General features: G+C 38.0%; 1 protein-coding gene across 6 annotated transcripts in view; it reads left to right on the top strand.

Moving 5' to 3' along the window:
* Nucleotides 1-2,058: 2,058 nt before the first annotated feature.
* Nucleotides 2,059-15,733, top strand: part of VPS13B (vacuolar protein sorting 13 homolog B) — a 763,452-nt gene continuing 749,777 nt past the window's right edge. For 3 of the 6 annotated variants that reach the window (XM_047723597.1, XM_047723594.1, XM_047723596.1), the window contains exons 1-2: nt 2,064-2,287; nt 2,722-2,900. In XM_047723597.1, coding sequence (XP_047579553.1) covers nt 2,754-2,900 — 147 coding nt within the window. In that variant the 5' untranslated portion in view covers nt 2,064-2,287; nt 2,722-2,753. Of the gene's footprint in view, nt 2,288-2,721; nt 2,901-15,733 lie in introns of all 6 variants that reach the window. The other 3 variants (XM_047723598.1, XM_047723599.1, XM_047723595.1) reach the window with 2 other exon arrangements.

The following is a 15,733-nucleotide window of genomic DNA, read 5'->3' as shown; positions in this document are numbered from 1 at the left end:
ATCTTGTTGGCTCCAAAAGAAAAATGGCATAGAACAAAAAATATACCATGATTATTTCGTTTATAGGGCATAGTAAAGCAAATCTAAATTTGTATTAGTATACTGCTCTTTCATATTAAATTTAGACCTGTCAGAATGGCTAAAATCAGCAACACAAGGAACAACAGGTGTTGGTGACAATGTGGGGACTAGGCCCCTTTTCTCTAGAAGAATAACAAGACTTGTAGTTCTAGAACTGTAGAGACTTTTTAAACAAGATTTCTGAGTCAGGGCTTCAACCTGTTTGCTTTCCAAGTGAAACAGATAACTAAGAAATTTCTTAATTCACTTGGCTAATTCAATGAGTTTTAAATAAGACCTAGATTACTTGGGTTATTCATCAAGGCTTTTTGTGAGGGGACAGTTGCTCTGAATTAGCCATTAGCTGCTTTTTTCTTTTGAAACTTATTTTCATTAACATAATACATCTAAATACCTTGGCATCCTCATTTACGCCTCTTTTCTATTGCATTTTCTAATGCTCTTCCAAGAAATCATAACTTGAATTCCAGTGAAGAGCTTAAAAAATTTAGGAATGTTTATTAAATGCAACAATATTGGTAATTATTTTTTTTATTTTTTTTTAAAAGATTTTATTTATTTATTTGACAGAGATCACAAGGAGGCAGAGAGGCAGGCAGAGAGAGAGGGGGAAGCAGGCTCCCCGCTGAGCAGAGAGGCCGATGCGGGGCTTGATCCCAGGACCCTGAGATCATGACCTGAGTCGAAGGCAGCGGCTTAACCCACTGAGCCACCCAGGCGCCCCGATATTGGTAATTATTTTTTAAATAATTCTCACACTCAATGTGGGGCTCAAACACACAATCCAGAGATCAAGAGTGTCATGGTGTATGGACTGAGCCAGCCAGGCGCCCCGTTTCTTAAATTTTTTTTGGTGGGGTGGGCATTTTAATTACTTCGTAAGGAAAGTCCATTTTCAAAACGCAGTGGTAGTTGTTTTCTGCAGACCTTACTGGTAAAAAATCAGGGAGTATGTCTTATGCTACTCTTTTAAGCCCAGTATGTTATTTTTCCGAGTTAGGTGTTAATAAGAGTTTCTCGATTGTGTTAGTTTGAAAAGTATTGGAAGGAAAGGTAATATTTTATACATTCATTTCAGCCTAATAAAACCAACACTGTCTCTTAAAACTCTTGAATTCCTTATTAGCTATTTCTTTTCACTTTATCTTTAGGAGTTTTCTTTCTATCCTTCCTTCTGATATTCCCACTGCGTTTCTGAAGTCCCACATAACCCTGCAATCTAATGGTTCTTCAAAATCTGCTCTTTGGGGCGCCTGGGTGGCTCAGTTGGTTAAGCGACTGCCTTCAGCTCAGGTCATGCTCCCGGAGTCCCAGATCGAGTCCCGCATCAGGCTCCCAGCTCCACGGGGAGTCTGCTTCTCCCTCTGACCTTCTCCTTGCTCATGCTCTCTCTCACTGTCTCTCTCTCTCTCCAATAAATAAAATATTAAAAAAAAAATCTGCTCTTTGGCCATTCCTTCACCGCCCCTGCATCAGCACATTTAGGGATATTTAACCACTCCTTTGCCAAAGAACGGGAGAGCTAGTCTGCACGTTTGGTCGAAATGCGTTCCCCTAAATTACGCACCCTAATTCCTTCATTTTCTCCAGTACTCGGACCTTTGGGCAGCAAATGAACCTCGGATCTAAATTTAAATCTGCCCCCGCCTCCGACCTCCCGTTCCTACCTGCGGCCTTAAGGCTGCTGCCCTGCCCACTGAACCCACGTTGCTCTCCCCAGGCCTTCCATTTCCCAAGAAAAACAACAGACGCTTGTCTTCCAGGGCTTTAAACACCAGTACCCACTTTGTTTCTCCTCCTGCCCTCGGGCCCTCGGCGACTCCCCACCCGGACACAACTTCCACTACCTACAGCAGCTCTCTTTCCCGGGCCGAGCGCCACTTCCGGACCGCCGGTGTCCCCGTTTTACCGGTCCGCCCACCTCCCCCGCGCATTTTCTAGAGCTTTGTCCTAAAACGCCGGCGGGGTCGGAGCGGGGACGCAGGCTCGCCCGGTACAAGAGGTCTCCTACAAGACGCGGGGCTGGCTGCCTCAGCCTGGGAACTCCCGCCCCGCTCGGGAGCCGAGGGGTGGCGGCGGAGGGACAGTTTCTTTGGAGCACCGAAGTGGGTAACACCCGGAAGTGGTGCCGTACCCGAGCTGCACCGCCGCCGGGGGCGGGTGCCGGGTACCGGGAGGTGGAGAGGAAGCCACCCTACTCTTCGGCGTGAGTGTCAGCGGAGGGGGCAGGACCGCCAGAGGCGGGAGCTGGCCTGGTTCTAGCCCAGGTTCTACCGTGGTAGATCCGGCTGGGTTCCGGCAGGCGAGGGCCTCGTGGGGAGGCTGGGCTGGTGAAGGGTTGCGGCGGCCAAAGGGGATCTCGCTCCCTTCTTTCTCCCATTCTTGGAGATCTGCTCTCTTCAGTTCGTTAGTTTATTCCCCTCACCTTTCGCCAGGCGAATTGAGGGGAGTTTTTACTAGCGAGGAAGTTGGAGCTGGAGCAGGAAATCCACTTGTGTTTTCGGCTTCTGGGAGGAGGCGAGCGGCTGCTTTGGTGGGGACTGTTGCTTTTCGGCCTCTTCAGTCCCTCCTGAGAAATGCTTTTTCCTTCGCTTCTCTGCCGACTCACTTACTTGTCATGTTTGCCTTTACCCCCTTCAGCTTCTGGCTTTGACTCCTCTGCACCTTAAAAGATGCTGGAGTCATACGTGACTCCAATTTTAATGAGCTATGTGAATCGCTACATCAAGAATTTAAAGCCGTCAGATCTACAGCTTTCACTATGGGGTGGAGACGTGGTTCTCAGCAAGCTCGAGTTAAAGTTGGATGTGCTGGAACAGGTAAGCTGTGTAGCTGTCACGAACTGGAAACAGTTTCCCCTAGTTTAGTAATAATCCCTTGTTTCCTGCACTTCGGTTTTATGCTTTAAAAACTTAAATTTTTTGTTAAAGTATTTTAGACTACCCTGAAACTACAGACCTGCCTTTACGGAAGTTTTTTTCTCGCGGTTTGTTACTAGTGATGGTTTGTTAGAATCGGATTACCGAAACGTGCCTCAATAGATAAGAAAACAGTTTCATTGTTCTTGTCAGAATTGTTCGGTCTGCTTAATTCGGAAGCATTACCGGATATGCTAATATACATTGCTAAGATTTCTCTATGAAGCTGGAAAATATTATATTCCCATTTTCGTTTTTGGGGAATGGAAGGGTCTGAAAGACAGCAAGAGACTTCTCTTAGTACGGAAGAGGACATGACATTCTCAGAATCGAGCAGCAACAGATTGAGGATGCCAGTAAAATTGAAAACTTACTACTTATTCACTTTTTAGGTTTTTTTTTTTCTTTTAACTTGAGTATGGTCTGATGTAAATGAACTGTAACGTTAAAGTTCATATGTTTATTAATCCACTGAGTACATTTATTACTAACATATGCCAGGCAACTCTGTTAGGCCTGAAGATACAAAAATTATCTGTGGAAACTCAGAAGAGCCAGACCAACTGCTTTTTAGGAGATAAGGGAAGTCTTAATCTAATAGTGAAAGCTCATTTTTATATTCCACTGCTCCCTTTATTATTGAATAATCTAGAGTATCACTAAGAAATAATACTCTTGGTTCCTTTTCCGTTTTCTCTCCAAGGTTAGTTATCATGATATTTTCATATTTTAGAAATGACTACAAGTCCTAAGTGTATGGGTCAGTTTTTAATGTATGTATGCACGTGTGTAACCACTGTGGAGATGAAATAGAGTATTTCCTGCATCTTAAATGGCTTCCCTTTGCAAATCAGTGTCCCCACCCCCTAAAACAGGTGACTATTATTCTGACTTTTGTCAACGTGAAGAAATTATACTTGTTCTTGAACCTTAATAAATTGGAATCACTTGTGTCTGGCTGTTTAACTTTATGGCTAAGATTAACCCTTGTTAATCTTATTAACCTTTATGGCTAAAATTAACCCTTGTTAAAGAGCTGTAGTTCTTTGTATTGCCTTGTATTTTGTTGGCTAAAGATTCACAATTTTCCCATTGATGTACATTTGGGTGGCTTCTACTTTTGGCTGCTGCGAAGAATGTTCTTGTGAACAATCTTCTATGTGTATATTGGTGGACATAGGTATTAATTTCTCTTAGGTGTTTACTGAGGTATGTACATGTTTAGCTTTGATGGATACTGCCAGGTAGTTTTCCGAAGTGATTGTATCAATTTCCATTCTTACCAATGGTGAACCTTACCAGCAGTGGATGAGAGGTCTAGTTACTTCAAATTTTTGGTATTACTTGGCATGTTTGTTATTTTAATTTTAGCCTTTCTCGTGGGTGTATTGTGGTATCTCAGTTTAAATTTGCGTTTCTTTAATGGCTAATTTTCACGTGCTGCTTATTGGCTATTTGAATATCCTCTTTTGTAAAGTCTATAATTCTTTTGCCTTTTTAAAAAAAAATGGTTTTTTTTAAATTGATGTGTAGGGGTTCTTTACATATTTTGGAAATGAATTCTTCACTAGATATATTTTGCAATATCTTCTCCCAATCTGTGGCTTGGCTTTTTACACTAAAAATTATCTCTGGCTGAATAGAAGTTTGTAATTTCATTGAGGTCCAAGTTGTCAGTCTTTTCCTTTGTTTTATGAAATTTTTGCTTATTCCAGGGACATGAAGATATTCTTTTTTTTGTTTTGTTTTTAATTTTAATCACCCCATGCTCATCATGACAAGTGCATTCCTTAATACCCATCACCTATTTAACCCATCCTCCTACCCCTCCTCTGATAAGCATTGGCTTATTCTCTGTTAATTGGTTTGCCTTCCTCGCTTTTTTGCCCCCCCTTTACTCGTTTGTTTTGTTTCTTAAGTTCCACATATCGGTGGGATCATGTGGTGTTTGTCTTTCTCTGACTTACTTCACTTAGCGTTATACACTCTAGCTCTATCCGTGTTGTTGCAAATGGCAAAAGAGTTCATTCCTTTTTATGGCTGAATAATATTCCATTATATATGTGCAGATATAGATATAAATAGCTATATCTATCTCCTTTATCCATTCATCACTTGATGGACATTTGGGCTCTTTAGGTAGTTTGGCTGTTGTTGATAATGCTGCTGTAAACATTGGGGTGCATGTATCACTTGAAATTAGTATTTTTGTATCAGTTGGGTAAATACCCAGTAGTGCAATTGCTGGATCATTGGGTACTCAGTGGATTATTAAAACTTTATACTGTTTTCCAGAGTGGTCACACCAGTTCACATTCCCAGCACCAGTGCAAGAAGGTTCTCCTTTCTCCACATCTTCAGTAGAACCTGTTGTTTCTTATGTTGTTGAGTGTAGCCATTCTGACAGGTTTGAGGTGGTGTATCTCAGTGTAGTTTTGACTTGCATTTCCCTGATGGTGAGTGATGTTGAACATCTTATCATGTGTCTGTTGGCTATCTGTATGTCTTTTTGGAGAAATGCCTATGCATGTCTTCTGTCCATTTTAATCAGATTATTTGTTTTTTTTGGCTATTGGCTTTTATAAGTTTTTCATATATTTTGGATACTAATCCTTTATCAGATATGCCATTTGCAAGTATCTTCTATTCCATAGGTTGCCTTTTAGTTTTGTTAATGGTTTCCTTTGTTATGCAGAAGTTTTTAATTTGATGAAGTCTCAATAGTTTCCTTTCTCTTTGGACATGTGTCTAGTAAGAAATTGCTATGGCCAAGGTCAGCGAGATTGACTCCCATGTTCTCCTCTAGCATCTTGATGGTTTCCTGTCTCACATTTAGGTCTTTTGAATTTATTTCTGTGTATGGTGTAAGAAAGTGATCCAGTTTCATTCTTTTGCATATTGCTGTCCATCTCTTGTTTTCTTTTAGAAGTTTTATTTTCTTTGATTTATTTAAAATTTTTCTGCAAGTGTGAAGTAGAGGTCAAAATGCACTTTTTTCTCTTTGATACGCAGTCCACACCATTTGTTGAACCATTCTTTTTCTACTGAATTGCAGTAAGTCTTATTGCAAATCATGTTGTCATACGTTTGTGGATTTATTTCTGAACTCTTTATCTGCTCAGAAGTCTGTTCTTATGTCATTACCATACTATCTTTTACAGTAAGTTTTGATATCCCATAGTGTAATTTGTGTAACTCTGTTCTTTTTTCCTTGTAACTATTGTAGGTCCATACATTTTAATTTCAATTTGTAAATTTTAGAATTAATCTCCCCCTAAAGGGGAAACCCACTGACATTTTTGTTGAGATTACATGCAATCAGTAGATTATTTTGGGATGGATTAACATTAACACATATTGTGTTAATGTAGTATTGAGTATTTTAATCCTGGTACAGAACATTGCTTTCTGTATTTTTAGGTCTTCAATTTTTCTCAGCAATGATTTGAAGTTTTCAAGAAAGGCCTTGCTCATATTTCATTAAATATTATTTTTTTTTGCTATAAGGAGCATTATTTGTTATAAGGAGCATCTTAAATTTCATTTTCTAAGTACATTACCAGTACACAGAAATACAGTTGTTTCAGTACATTGGCCTTCCATTCAGCGTCCTAACTTGTCTAGTATGATTTAGTGTTTTCTTTTAGATTGCCTATGTACACAGTCCTGCCATTTGCAAATAGTGACGGTTTTACATCTTCCAGTGCTTGTACCTTTTATTTCTTTATGGCAGTGTGGAGTAGACATCTTGAAAATACTCTTTTTTGTTCCCACCTTCGGTGTGAAAGTGCTCAATATTTTACTATTAAACATGTTGCTAGCTGTAAATACTCTTTACTGGGTAAGGAATTGCTCTTTTGTTCCTCCTTTTACAAGTTTTTAAAAATCATGAATGGGTTTGAATTTTATCAAATAGTACATTTAGTGAGTTTATCTGATTTTTTCTTTTATTCTGTTAATGTGGTAAATTTGAGTTTTTAGATGGAGTTTGAATTCCTGGTATAAACCCATACTTACTATGTATTAACCTTTTATGTGTTAGCTTTGATTTGCTAAATCTTTGTTTGGTTGTATAGCAGCTATGTTTATAAGTGATTCTGGTCTGTGATCTCTTGGAGTATCCTTATCTGGCTTGGATTAGCATAGATATTTTGCGTCGTTAAATTAGTAGGTATTTCCTTTTTTAATATAGGAGTTTGTGTAAGATTGGTATTAGTTTTTATTTTGGTAAAATACACATACCAATATTTACCATTTTTGCCATTTTCTTACTGTATAGGTATGTGGCATTGGTAACATTTATGTTGTTGTGCAACAATTACCACCATCCATCTCCAGAAATTTTTTAGTTTCCCAAACTGAACCTCTGTACCCATTGATCCAGTAACTTGCTATTCTCTCTTACCAGCTCCTGGCAATCAGCCACATGTCTATGACAGGATCCAACTTCATTTGTTTTTATAAGTGGGTGTCTACTTTTCTAGTAACATTTGTTGAAGACTGTCCTTTCCCCCTTTCAATGGCCATGGCACCCTTCTTGAAAATCACTTGGCCATAGATGTGAGGGTTTATTTCTGGGCTCTCAATATAGTTCCCTTGGTGGTTTCTAGGTCTGTGGTCAGTGTCACTTTGTTTTGAATACCATAATTTTGTAGTAAATTTTGAAATCAAGATGCGTGTAATCTCCAACTTTGTTCTTTTACTAGTTTTTTAAATCTTAGGAAAAATGAATCTCCTGGGGTCATGTGGGCCAACGGTTTTCTTAGTCGGAAAGTTTTAAATACCTGATTTTTAAAGATTGTATTTATTTACAGGGGTTTGGGGTGGAGGAGGAGGAGGAGGAGATGGACAAACGGACTGCAGTGAGCATGGGGCCCAACTTGAGACTCCATCTCACAACCCTGAGATCAGGACCTTAGCTGAAACCAAGAGTTGATACTTAATGGACTGGGCTACCCAAGCACCCCCCCATGATTTAATTTCTTAGCAGATATAGGACTATTTAGATTTTTATCTCTTCTTTTTTTAGTTTTGGTTAGTTATGTTTTCACTGAATTTCTCCATTTCTTCAAAACTGGTGTTCAGCAAACAATGGCTTGGACCTGCTTTTATAAGTAAAATTTTATTGGAGCACAGCTATTTGGTAGCTTTTGAAAACTAAAATGGCAGAGTTGAGTAGCTGGGACAAAGTACATGGCAAATACCTTAAATATATACTATCTGGCCCTTACTGAAAAATTTCCTGCCCCTGCTCAGAATTGTCTGTATGTAAAGCCATAAAGTTGGGGTTTTTGGTGCAGTTTAAAGTTGACTTATTTTTTAAAAAAATCTAGGAACGGTTGTGATATTTTTTCCTTACTGATATTAATGATTTGTGTCTTCATCATCAATATTGTTAGGGTTTTACTAATTTTATTTGCAAAGAACTGATCTTTCTGATTTTTGTTGTTGTTGTTGCTTTTTTATTTTCCCATTCTACTTCCTTTGGATTTGATTGACTGTTTTCTCTAGCTTCTTGAGGTGGAAGCTTCTGTCATATTTATTTTTTCCTCCTACTTTTTTCTATTGAAATACATGCATTTAATGCATGTACTTTTTTCTATTGAAATACATGCATTTCATGCATGTATTTAATGCATGTATTTTTTTTTTGCCCTCTACTTAACTTTATGTCATAGAATTTCGTATGTTGTTTTTTTCATTATTTTGTTCAGAAAATTATTAATTTCCATTTTGACTTTTTTTTCTTTGATTCATGGGTTTAGAAGTGTGTGCTTAATTTCCAAACATTTGGGGAATTGCTAATTATTTTTCTGTTACTGATTTCTAATTTAATTCCACTTTGGTCAGCATAGTCTCTGTATTATTTTAATCCACTATAATTTATGAATTAGTATGTGGTCATTTTTGTAAATGTTCTCTATGCAATTGATAAAAAGAGTATATTCTGCAGTTGTTGCTATATTCTTACATAAATATCACTTATTTCAAATTAATAGTATTCTTAAATCTTGTAAATTCATATGGACTTTCATATCTGCTGTTCTCTCAGTTACGAAGGTATGTTAATATCTACAATTATGATTATTTGTCTACTTTTTAATTTTGCCAACTTTTACCTTATATACCTAGAAATTGTTATTAGGTGTGCACAAATTTAAGTGTTACCTTATTCAACATACTTAAAAATCATCCTTAAATGTGTCCCTCTTTCACTCTAATAATTCTTTTTGCTTTAGGTTTTTTTTTAATAATGATGTTTTAAAAATTGCTTCAGTTGTGGAATCCCAAAGGTTGCAGAATGGATATTTGACTTATTAGAGTCTAACTTAGTACTTTTACCATTTCCTGAACAATTTTACAACAGTTTGACTATATATACTCTCCCATTTCCCTTCATTTTTTGGTATTGGGGTCTTTCTTTTTGCTTGTTCAGTTTGGGTTAGCTTGTTTAGGTTAGCTGGGTTTAGCTTGTTTTTCTACCATTTCCGGTAGAAGTTTAGGTTATTGATTTTGGGAGATTTCTTCTATTATAGGCATTTAAACAGCTATAAATGTCTGTAGCTGCAACCCATAAATTTTGATATTTTGTATTTTCATTTTCATTCAGTTCTAATGCTTTCTGATTTTCCTTGATGAATGTGTATTTTTGTGTTTGTTGGTTGGAGTGTTTTATAGATTTCAGGTTTAATTGGTTGGTAGTGTTCAGGTCTTCCATATCTTGGTTGATTTTCTGTCTGTACATTATTGTGAGTATTAAAGTCTCTATAATTATTGAACCAGCTTTCTTTCCTTTTACTTTTGTCAGTTTTTACTCTATGTATTTTGGGATTCTCTTGTTATGCTCACATATATTTTTATATTTTCTTGAATCAACCCTTCTACTGTTATAAAGTGCCTTCAAATGTTATCTTCAATAACATTTTTTTTCCTTAAAGTCTGGTTTCTTAATAGTGTACTCCATTTGTTCTGTAGTTGCTGTTTGCATTATATATATGTTTTTCTCAGTACACTGTTTTAATTGTCTTAACCTTTTGCTTCATGTTGTGTTTCTTCATGCCTAGTACCATCTCTTTGAAAGTTTTACTGGTATGTTATTTAGCTTTAACTACCTCTTCAAACTTCATTTTGTTCATTGTAATTTCATCCCATGACAGGGATAAATTATTCATTTTGGAAAACAGTCATATGAAAAACAGGAATGGGGCACCTGACTGGCTCAGTTGGTTAAGTGTCTGATTTTTGATTTTGGCTCAGGTCAGGATCTCAGAGTCCTGAGATTGAGCCCTGTGTCAGATTCTCTTTCTCTTTCTCACCTACTTCCCCTTGCCTCCCTTTCAACAAAACAAAACAAAACAACCAAACAACCCCCCCAGAGCCCCAAAAGTACAAAACAGGAGGGAGGAAACACTGCTGGAAATTAATATCATAGACATGAAAATTCCCTGTATGCCAAAAAGAAAATATATACCATTTAAATAGCAAGAAAATGTTGTATTTCAAGTATTCCAGGCAAGAAACTGGGTCACATGACTTCCTCGGAGTTTCATTTACTGCTTTTTTAAAAAAATAATATTTTATTTATTTATTTGAAAGATAGAGATCACAAGTAGGCAGAGAGGCAGACAGAGAGAGAGAGAGAGAGAGGAGGAAGCACGCACCCTGCTTAGCAGAGGGCGCGATGGGGGGGCTCGATCCCAGGACCCTGGGATCATGACCCGAGCCGAAGGCAGAGGCTTTAACCCAGTGAGCCACCCAGGCGCCCCCATTTACTGCTTTTTAATTGACATATAAGTGAAATAAAAGTATAATACTAAGTGTACTACATAATTTGATTTTTTAAAAAAAGATTTTATTTATTTATTTGACAGAAACACAAGCAGGGGGAGTCGGAGAAGGAGAAGCAGGCTCTCTCCTGAGCAGGGAGCCCATGGTGGGGCTTCATTCCAGGACCCCGGGATCATGACCTCATCCAAAGGCTGACTTTTAAACGACTGAGCCACCCAGGCACCCCCAATCTTTGCCTTTTTTTTTTTTTTTCCACTCAATCTTTGCCTTTTAACTGGAGTATTCAATCCCTCCACGTTTAATGTTTTTAATCATATGGTTGGATTTCTATCTACCATTTTCTTTCTTTTTTTTTTTTTTTTTTTTTTAAAGATTTTATTTATTTATTTGACAGAGAGATCACAAGCAGGCAGAGAGGCAGGCAGAGAGAGAGGAGGAAGCAGGCTCCCTGCTGAGCAGAGAGCCCGATGCGGGGCTCGATCCCAGGACTCTGAGATCATGACCTGAGCCGAAGGCAGCGGCTTAACCCACTGAGCCACCCAGGCGCCCCTCTATCTACCATTTTCTATTGTCAATATTTCTTGTGTTCTTTTTTGTTTTTCTCATCCTTTACCAATTTTTTATATTCAGTAGATATTTTTTAATGTTTCATTTTTAATTTCTTTAATTTTCACATTACTTTTTAGCGGTTACTCCAAATCTTACAATATGGATCCAGTTTTTTTAGTCTATTTCAGATTAATGCTAAATTTGTTACTTAAAATACAGAAACTTCCTCTGTTATAGCTCCATTTCTTCCCCCTTCTTTGTGCTATTGTCATATATATTGCACCTTTGTGTTATAAAGTCCAACAGTACAATTTGATAATTGTGTTTTAGGTAATGGCCTTTTAAGTCAGGAGAAAATATACGTTTATATTGTCCTTTAATGATTATACAATTACATTCATTGGTGCTTTTTTGTGAATTTGCGTTACTGTCTGGTGTTCCTTTCAAGTCTGATGAACTTTCAGTATTCTGTTAACAGTGAATTATCTGAGTCTTTATTTGGGTGTTCCTTTTATTTTGCCTTCATTTTTTTTTAAATTTTATTTTTTATAAACATATATTTTTATCCCCAGGGGTACAGGTCTGTGAATCGCCAGGTTTACACACTTCACAGCACTCACCATAGCACATACCCTCCCCAATGTCCATAACCCCACACCCAACCCCCTCCCCCCATCAACCCTCAGTTTGTTTTGTGAGATTAAGAGTCACTTATGGTTTGTCTCCCTCCCAATCCCATCTTGTTTCATTTACTCTTCTCCTACCCCCTTAACCCCCCATGTTGCATCTCCTCTCCCTCATATCAGGGAGATCATATGATAGTTGTCTTTCTCTGATTGACTTATTTCGCTAAGCATGATACCCTCTAGTTCCATCCACGTCGTCGCAAATGGCAAGATTTCATTTCTTTTGATGGCTGCATAGTATTCCATTGTGTATATATCCCACATCTTCTTTATCTATTCGTCTGTTGATGGACATCTAGGTTCTTTCCATAGTTTGGCTATTGTAGACATTGCTGCTATAAACATTTGGGTGCACGTGCCCCTTCAGATCACTACGTTTGTATCTTTAGGGTAAATACCCAGCGGTGCAGTCTACACATTTAATGCAATTCCTATCAAAGTACCATCCATTTTTTTCAAAGAAATGGAAGAAATAATCCTAAAATTTATATGGAACCAGAAAAGGCCTTGAATAGCCAAAGGAATATTGAAAAAGAAAGCCAAAGTTGGTGGCATCACAGGACTTCAAGCTCTTTTACAAAGCTGTCATCATCAAGACAGCATGGTACTGGCACAAAAACAGACACATAGATCAATGGAACAGAATAGAGAGCCCAGAAATAGACCCTCAACTCTATGGTCAGCTAATCTTCGACAAAGCAGGAAAGAATGTCCAATGGAAAAAAGACAGCCTCTTCAATAAATGGTGTTGGGAAAATTGGACAACCACAGGCAGAAAAATGAAATTGGATCATTTCCTTACACCACACATGAAAATAGACTCAAAATGGATGAAGGACCTCAATGTGAGAAAGGAATCCATCAAAATCCTTGAGGAGAACACAGGCAGCAACCTCTTCGACCTCAGCCGCAGCAACATCTTCCTAGGAACATCGCCAAAGGCAAGGGAAGCAAGGGTAAAAATGAACTATTGGGATTTTATCAAGATCAAAAGCTTTTGCACAGCAAAGGAAACAGTTAACAAAACCAAAGACAACTGATAGAGTGGGAGAAGATATTTGCAAATGACATATCAGATAAAGGGCTAGTGTCCAAAATCTATAAAGAACTTAGCAAACTCAACACCCAAAGAACAAATAATCCAATCAAGAAATGGGCAGAAGACATGAACAGACATTTCTGCAAAGAAGACATCCAGATGGCCAACAGACACATGAAAAAGTGCTCCATATCACTCGGCATCAGGGAAATACAAATCAAAACCACAATGAGATATCACCTCACACCAGTCAGAATGGTAAAATGAATAAGTCAGGAAATGACAGATGCTGGCAAGTATGTGGAGAAAGGCAACCCTCCTACACTGTTGGTGGGAATGCAAGCTGGTGCAACCACTCTGGAAAATAGCATGGAGGTTCCTCAAAATGTTGAAAATAGAACTACCCTATGACCCAGCAATTGCACTGTTGCCTTCATTTTTGAAGGATATCTGCAGGATATAGAATTTTTGGTTATTGTTTTTTTTTTTTTAAAGATTTTATTTATTTATTTGTCAGAGAGAGAGAGAGATCGCGAGAGTGAGCACAAGCAGATAGAGTGGCAGGCAGAGGGAGAAGCAGGCTCCCTGCTGAGCAAGGAGCCCGATGTGGGACTCAATCCCAGGACGCTGGGATCATGACCTGAGCTGAAGGCAGCGGCTCAACCCACTGAGCCACCCAGGCGTCCCTGGTTATTGTTTTTGAATGTCATCTCATTACCTTCTTTTTATTCTTCTTCTTCTTCTTTTTTTTTTTTTTTTCCCTAGGATTTGATTTATTTGAGAGACAGTGAGTGAGAGAGAGCACAGCTGGGGGAGGGGCAGAGGGAGAAGGAGGAGCTGACTCCCTGTTGAGCAGGGAGCCTGATGTAGGATTCCCTAAGCTGAAAGCAGGTGCTTAACCCACTGAGCCACCCAGGCGCCCATCTCATTATCTTTTTGCCATTGTGTGTAATGAGAAGTTAGCGATTTTTCTATTTCTGATTTTAAGATTTTTTTTTTGTCCCTGGCTTTTCACTGTGATTTGTCAGGGTGTCGATTCACTGATTCTTTTTGCCAGTTGATGTTGAGCTCTGTTAGTGGATTTTTCATTTAATTTACTGTACTTTTGAATTCTATAATTTCCATTTGGTTGTTCTTGGCAATTTGTCTCATTGATATTTTCTATTTGATGAATCATTGTCCTATATTCCTTGAATTATGTAAATATGGTTTTCTTCTTTTCTTTGAACATAATAGATATTATGAAGTCTTTGTGAGCTAAGTTTTACAGTTGAGCACCCTCAGAGATAATTTTTATTTAATTTGTATACTTTCCTTGTTTCAGAATTTTTGGTTGAAAACTGGACATTTTATAGATAGTAAGTTATATCAACTCTGAATTCTGATTTCCTCTATCCAGGGGATGATTGTTGTTGATATTGATTTATGTTTATTTTTTAGTGATTTGCCTTAACCAAATTTTTGGTGTTTCCCCTGTAGTGTGTGGCCTCTAATGTTGATGCCTCCCTACCACCTCCAGCCATTCTTTGTGTGTTCAGTTCTGGCTTTCTAGGTATTACCCTGGGTCACTATAATAGTCATCAGCCATTGACTGGCTAGAGACTGTTTAAACCATTGAACCAGTAAATCTAACTCTTTACATAGACTTTCTTCCACTCCTAAACATATATTAGATAATGCTCACAATTCAGGGAATTTATAAATGTGATCCTTGCCCCCTCTTTTTTTTAACTTACTGGGTTACAAGGCCTCTTGGTTAACCATGAATGCGTAGCTTGTTAGGTCCCTCTCCTCTAAGTAAGCACAACCTGTCAAATGCATATAGCTTTCTAGACTCTCAGGGATATGTGAAATCATAGCAAGTCTGTTAATTTTCTGGACAGTCTGCTGTTTTGTTGATCGTACCAACAAATACTGTGGCCTTAGGTTAGACTTCTTTTTTGCCCCTGATTTTTTCTTTCTTTTTTGACAACTTTGTCTAGTTTTTTGATTGCTTTTTGGAAAGAGGATTTGCCAACTTCCTAACTCAGAATTCTTCTTCTTTTTTTTTTTTTTTTTAAGATTTTATTTATTCATTTGATGGACAGAGATTACAAGTAGTCAGAGAGGCAGGCAGGGAGAGAGGAGGAAGCAGGCTCCCCGCCGAGCAGAGAGCCTAATGCGGGGCTCCATCCCAGGACCCTGAGATCATGACCAGAGCCAAAGGCAGAAGCTTTAACCCACTGAGCTACCCAGGCGCCCCCTAACGCAGAATTTTTAAAGTCCTGTCCTGTATTCATTTTTATTTTGTAGTAAAAAGCATGTAACATAAAATTTACCATCTTAGCTATTTTGTAGTATAGACTAGTGTTAACTATATGCACATTGTTATTTAATAGATCTGTAGAACTTCTTCATCTTTCAAAAATTAAAACTCTATAACCATTTAACAACTTCCTTTTTCCTTCTCCCCCCAGCACCTGGCAACCACCATTTTCTTTGATTTTAAGAATATGACTACTTCAGATACCTTATATATGTAGAATCTTACAGTATTTGTCTTTTTGTGACTGATTTATTTCACTTAGTATAATGTCTTTAACATGTTTAGTCATGTTGTAGCACATGACAGAATTTCCTCTTTTTAGAAGATTGGATATATTTGATTGTATATACCACATCTTCTTTATCCA

The sequence above is a fragment of the Lutra lutra genome, chromosome 4 (assembly GCF_902655055.1).
Source record: "Lutra lutra chromosome 4, mLutLut1.2, whole genome shotgun sequence".
Lineage (NCBI taxonomy): Eukaryota > Metazoa > Chordata > Mammalia > Carnivora > Mustelidae > Lutra > Lutra lutra.
This window is presented reverse-complemented; position numbering and strand designations above follow the sequence as displayed.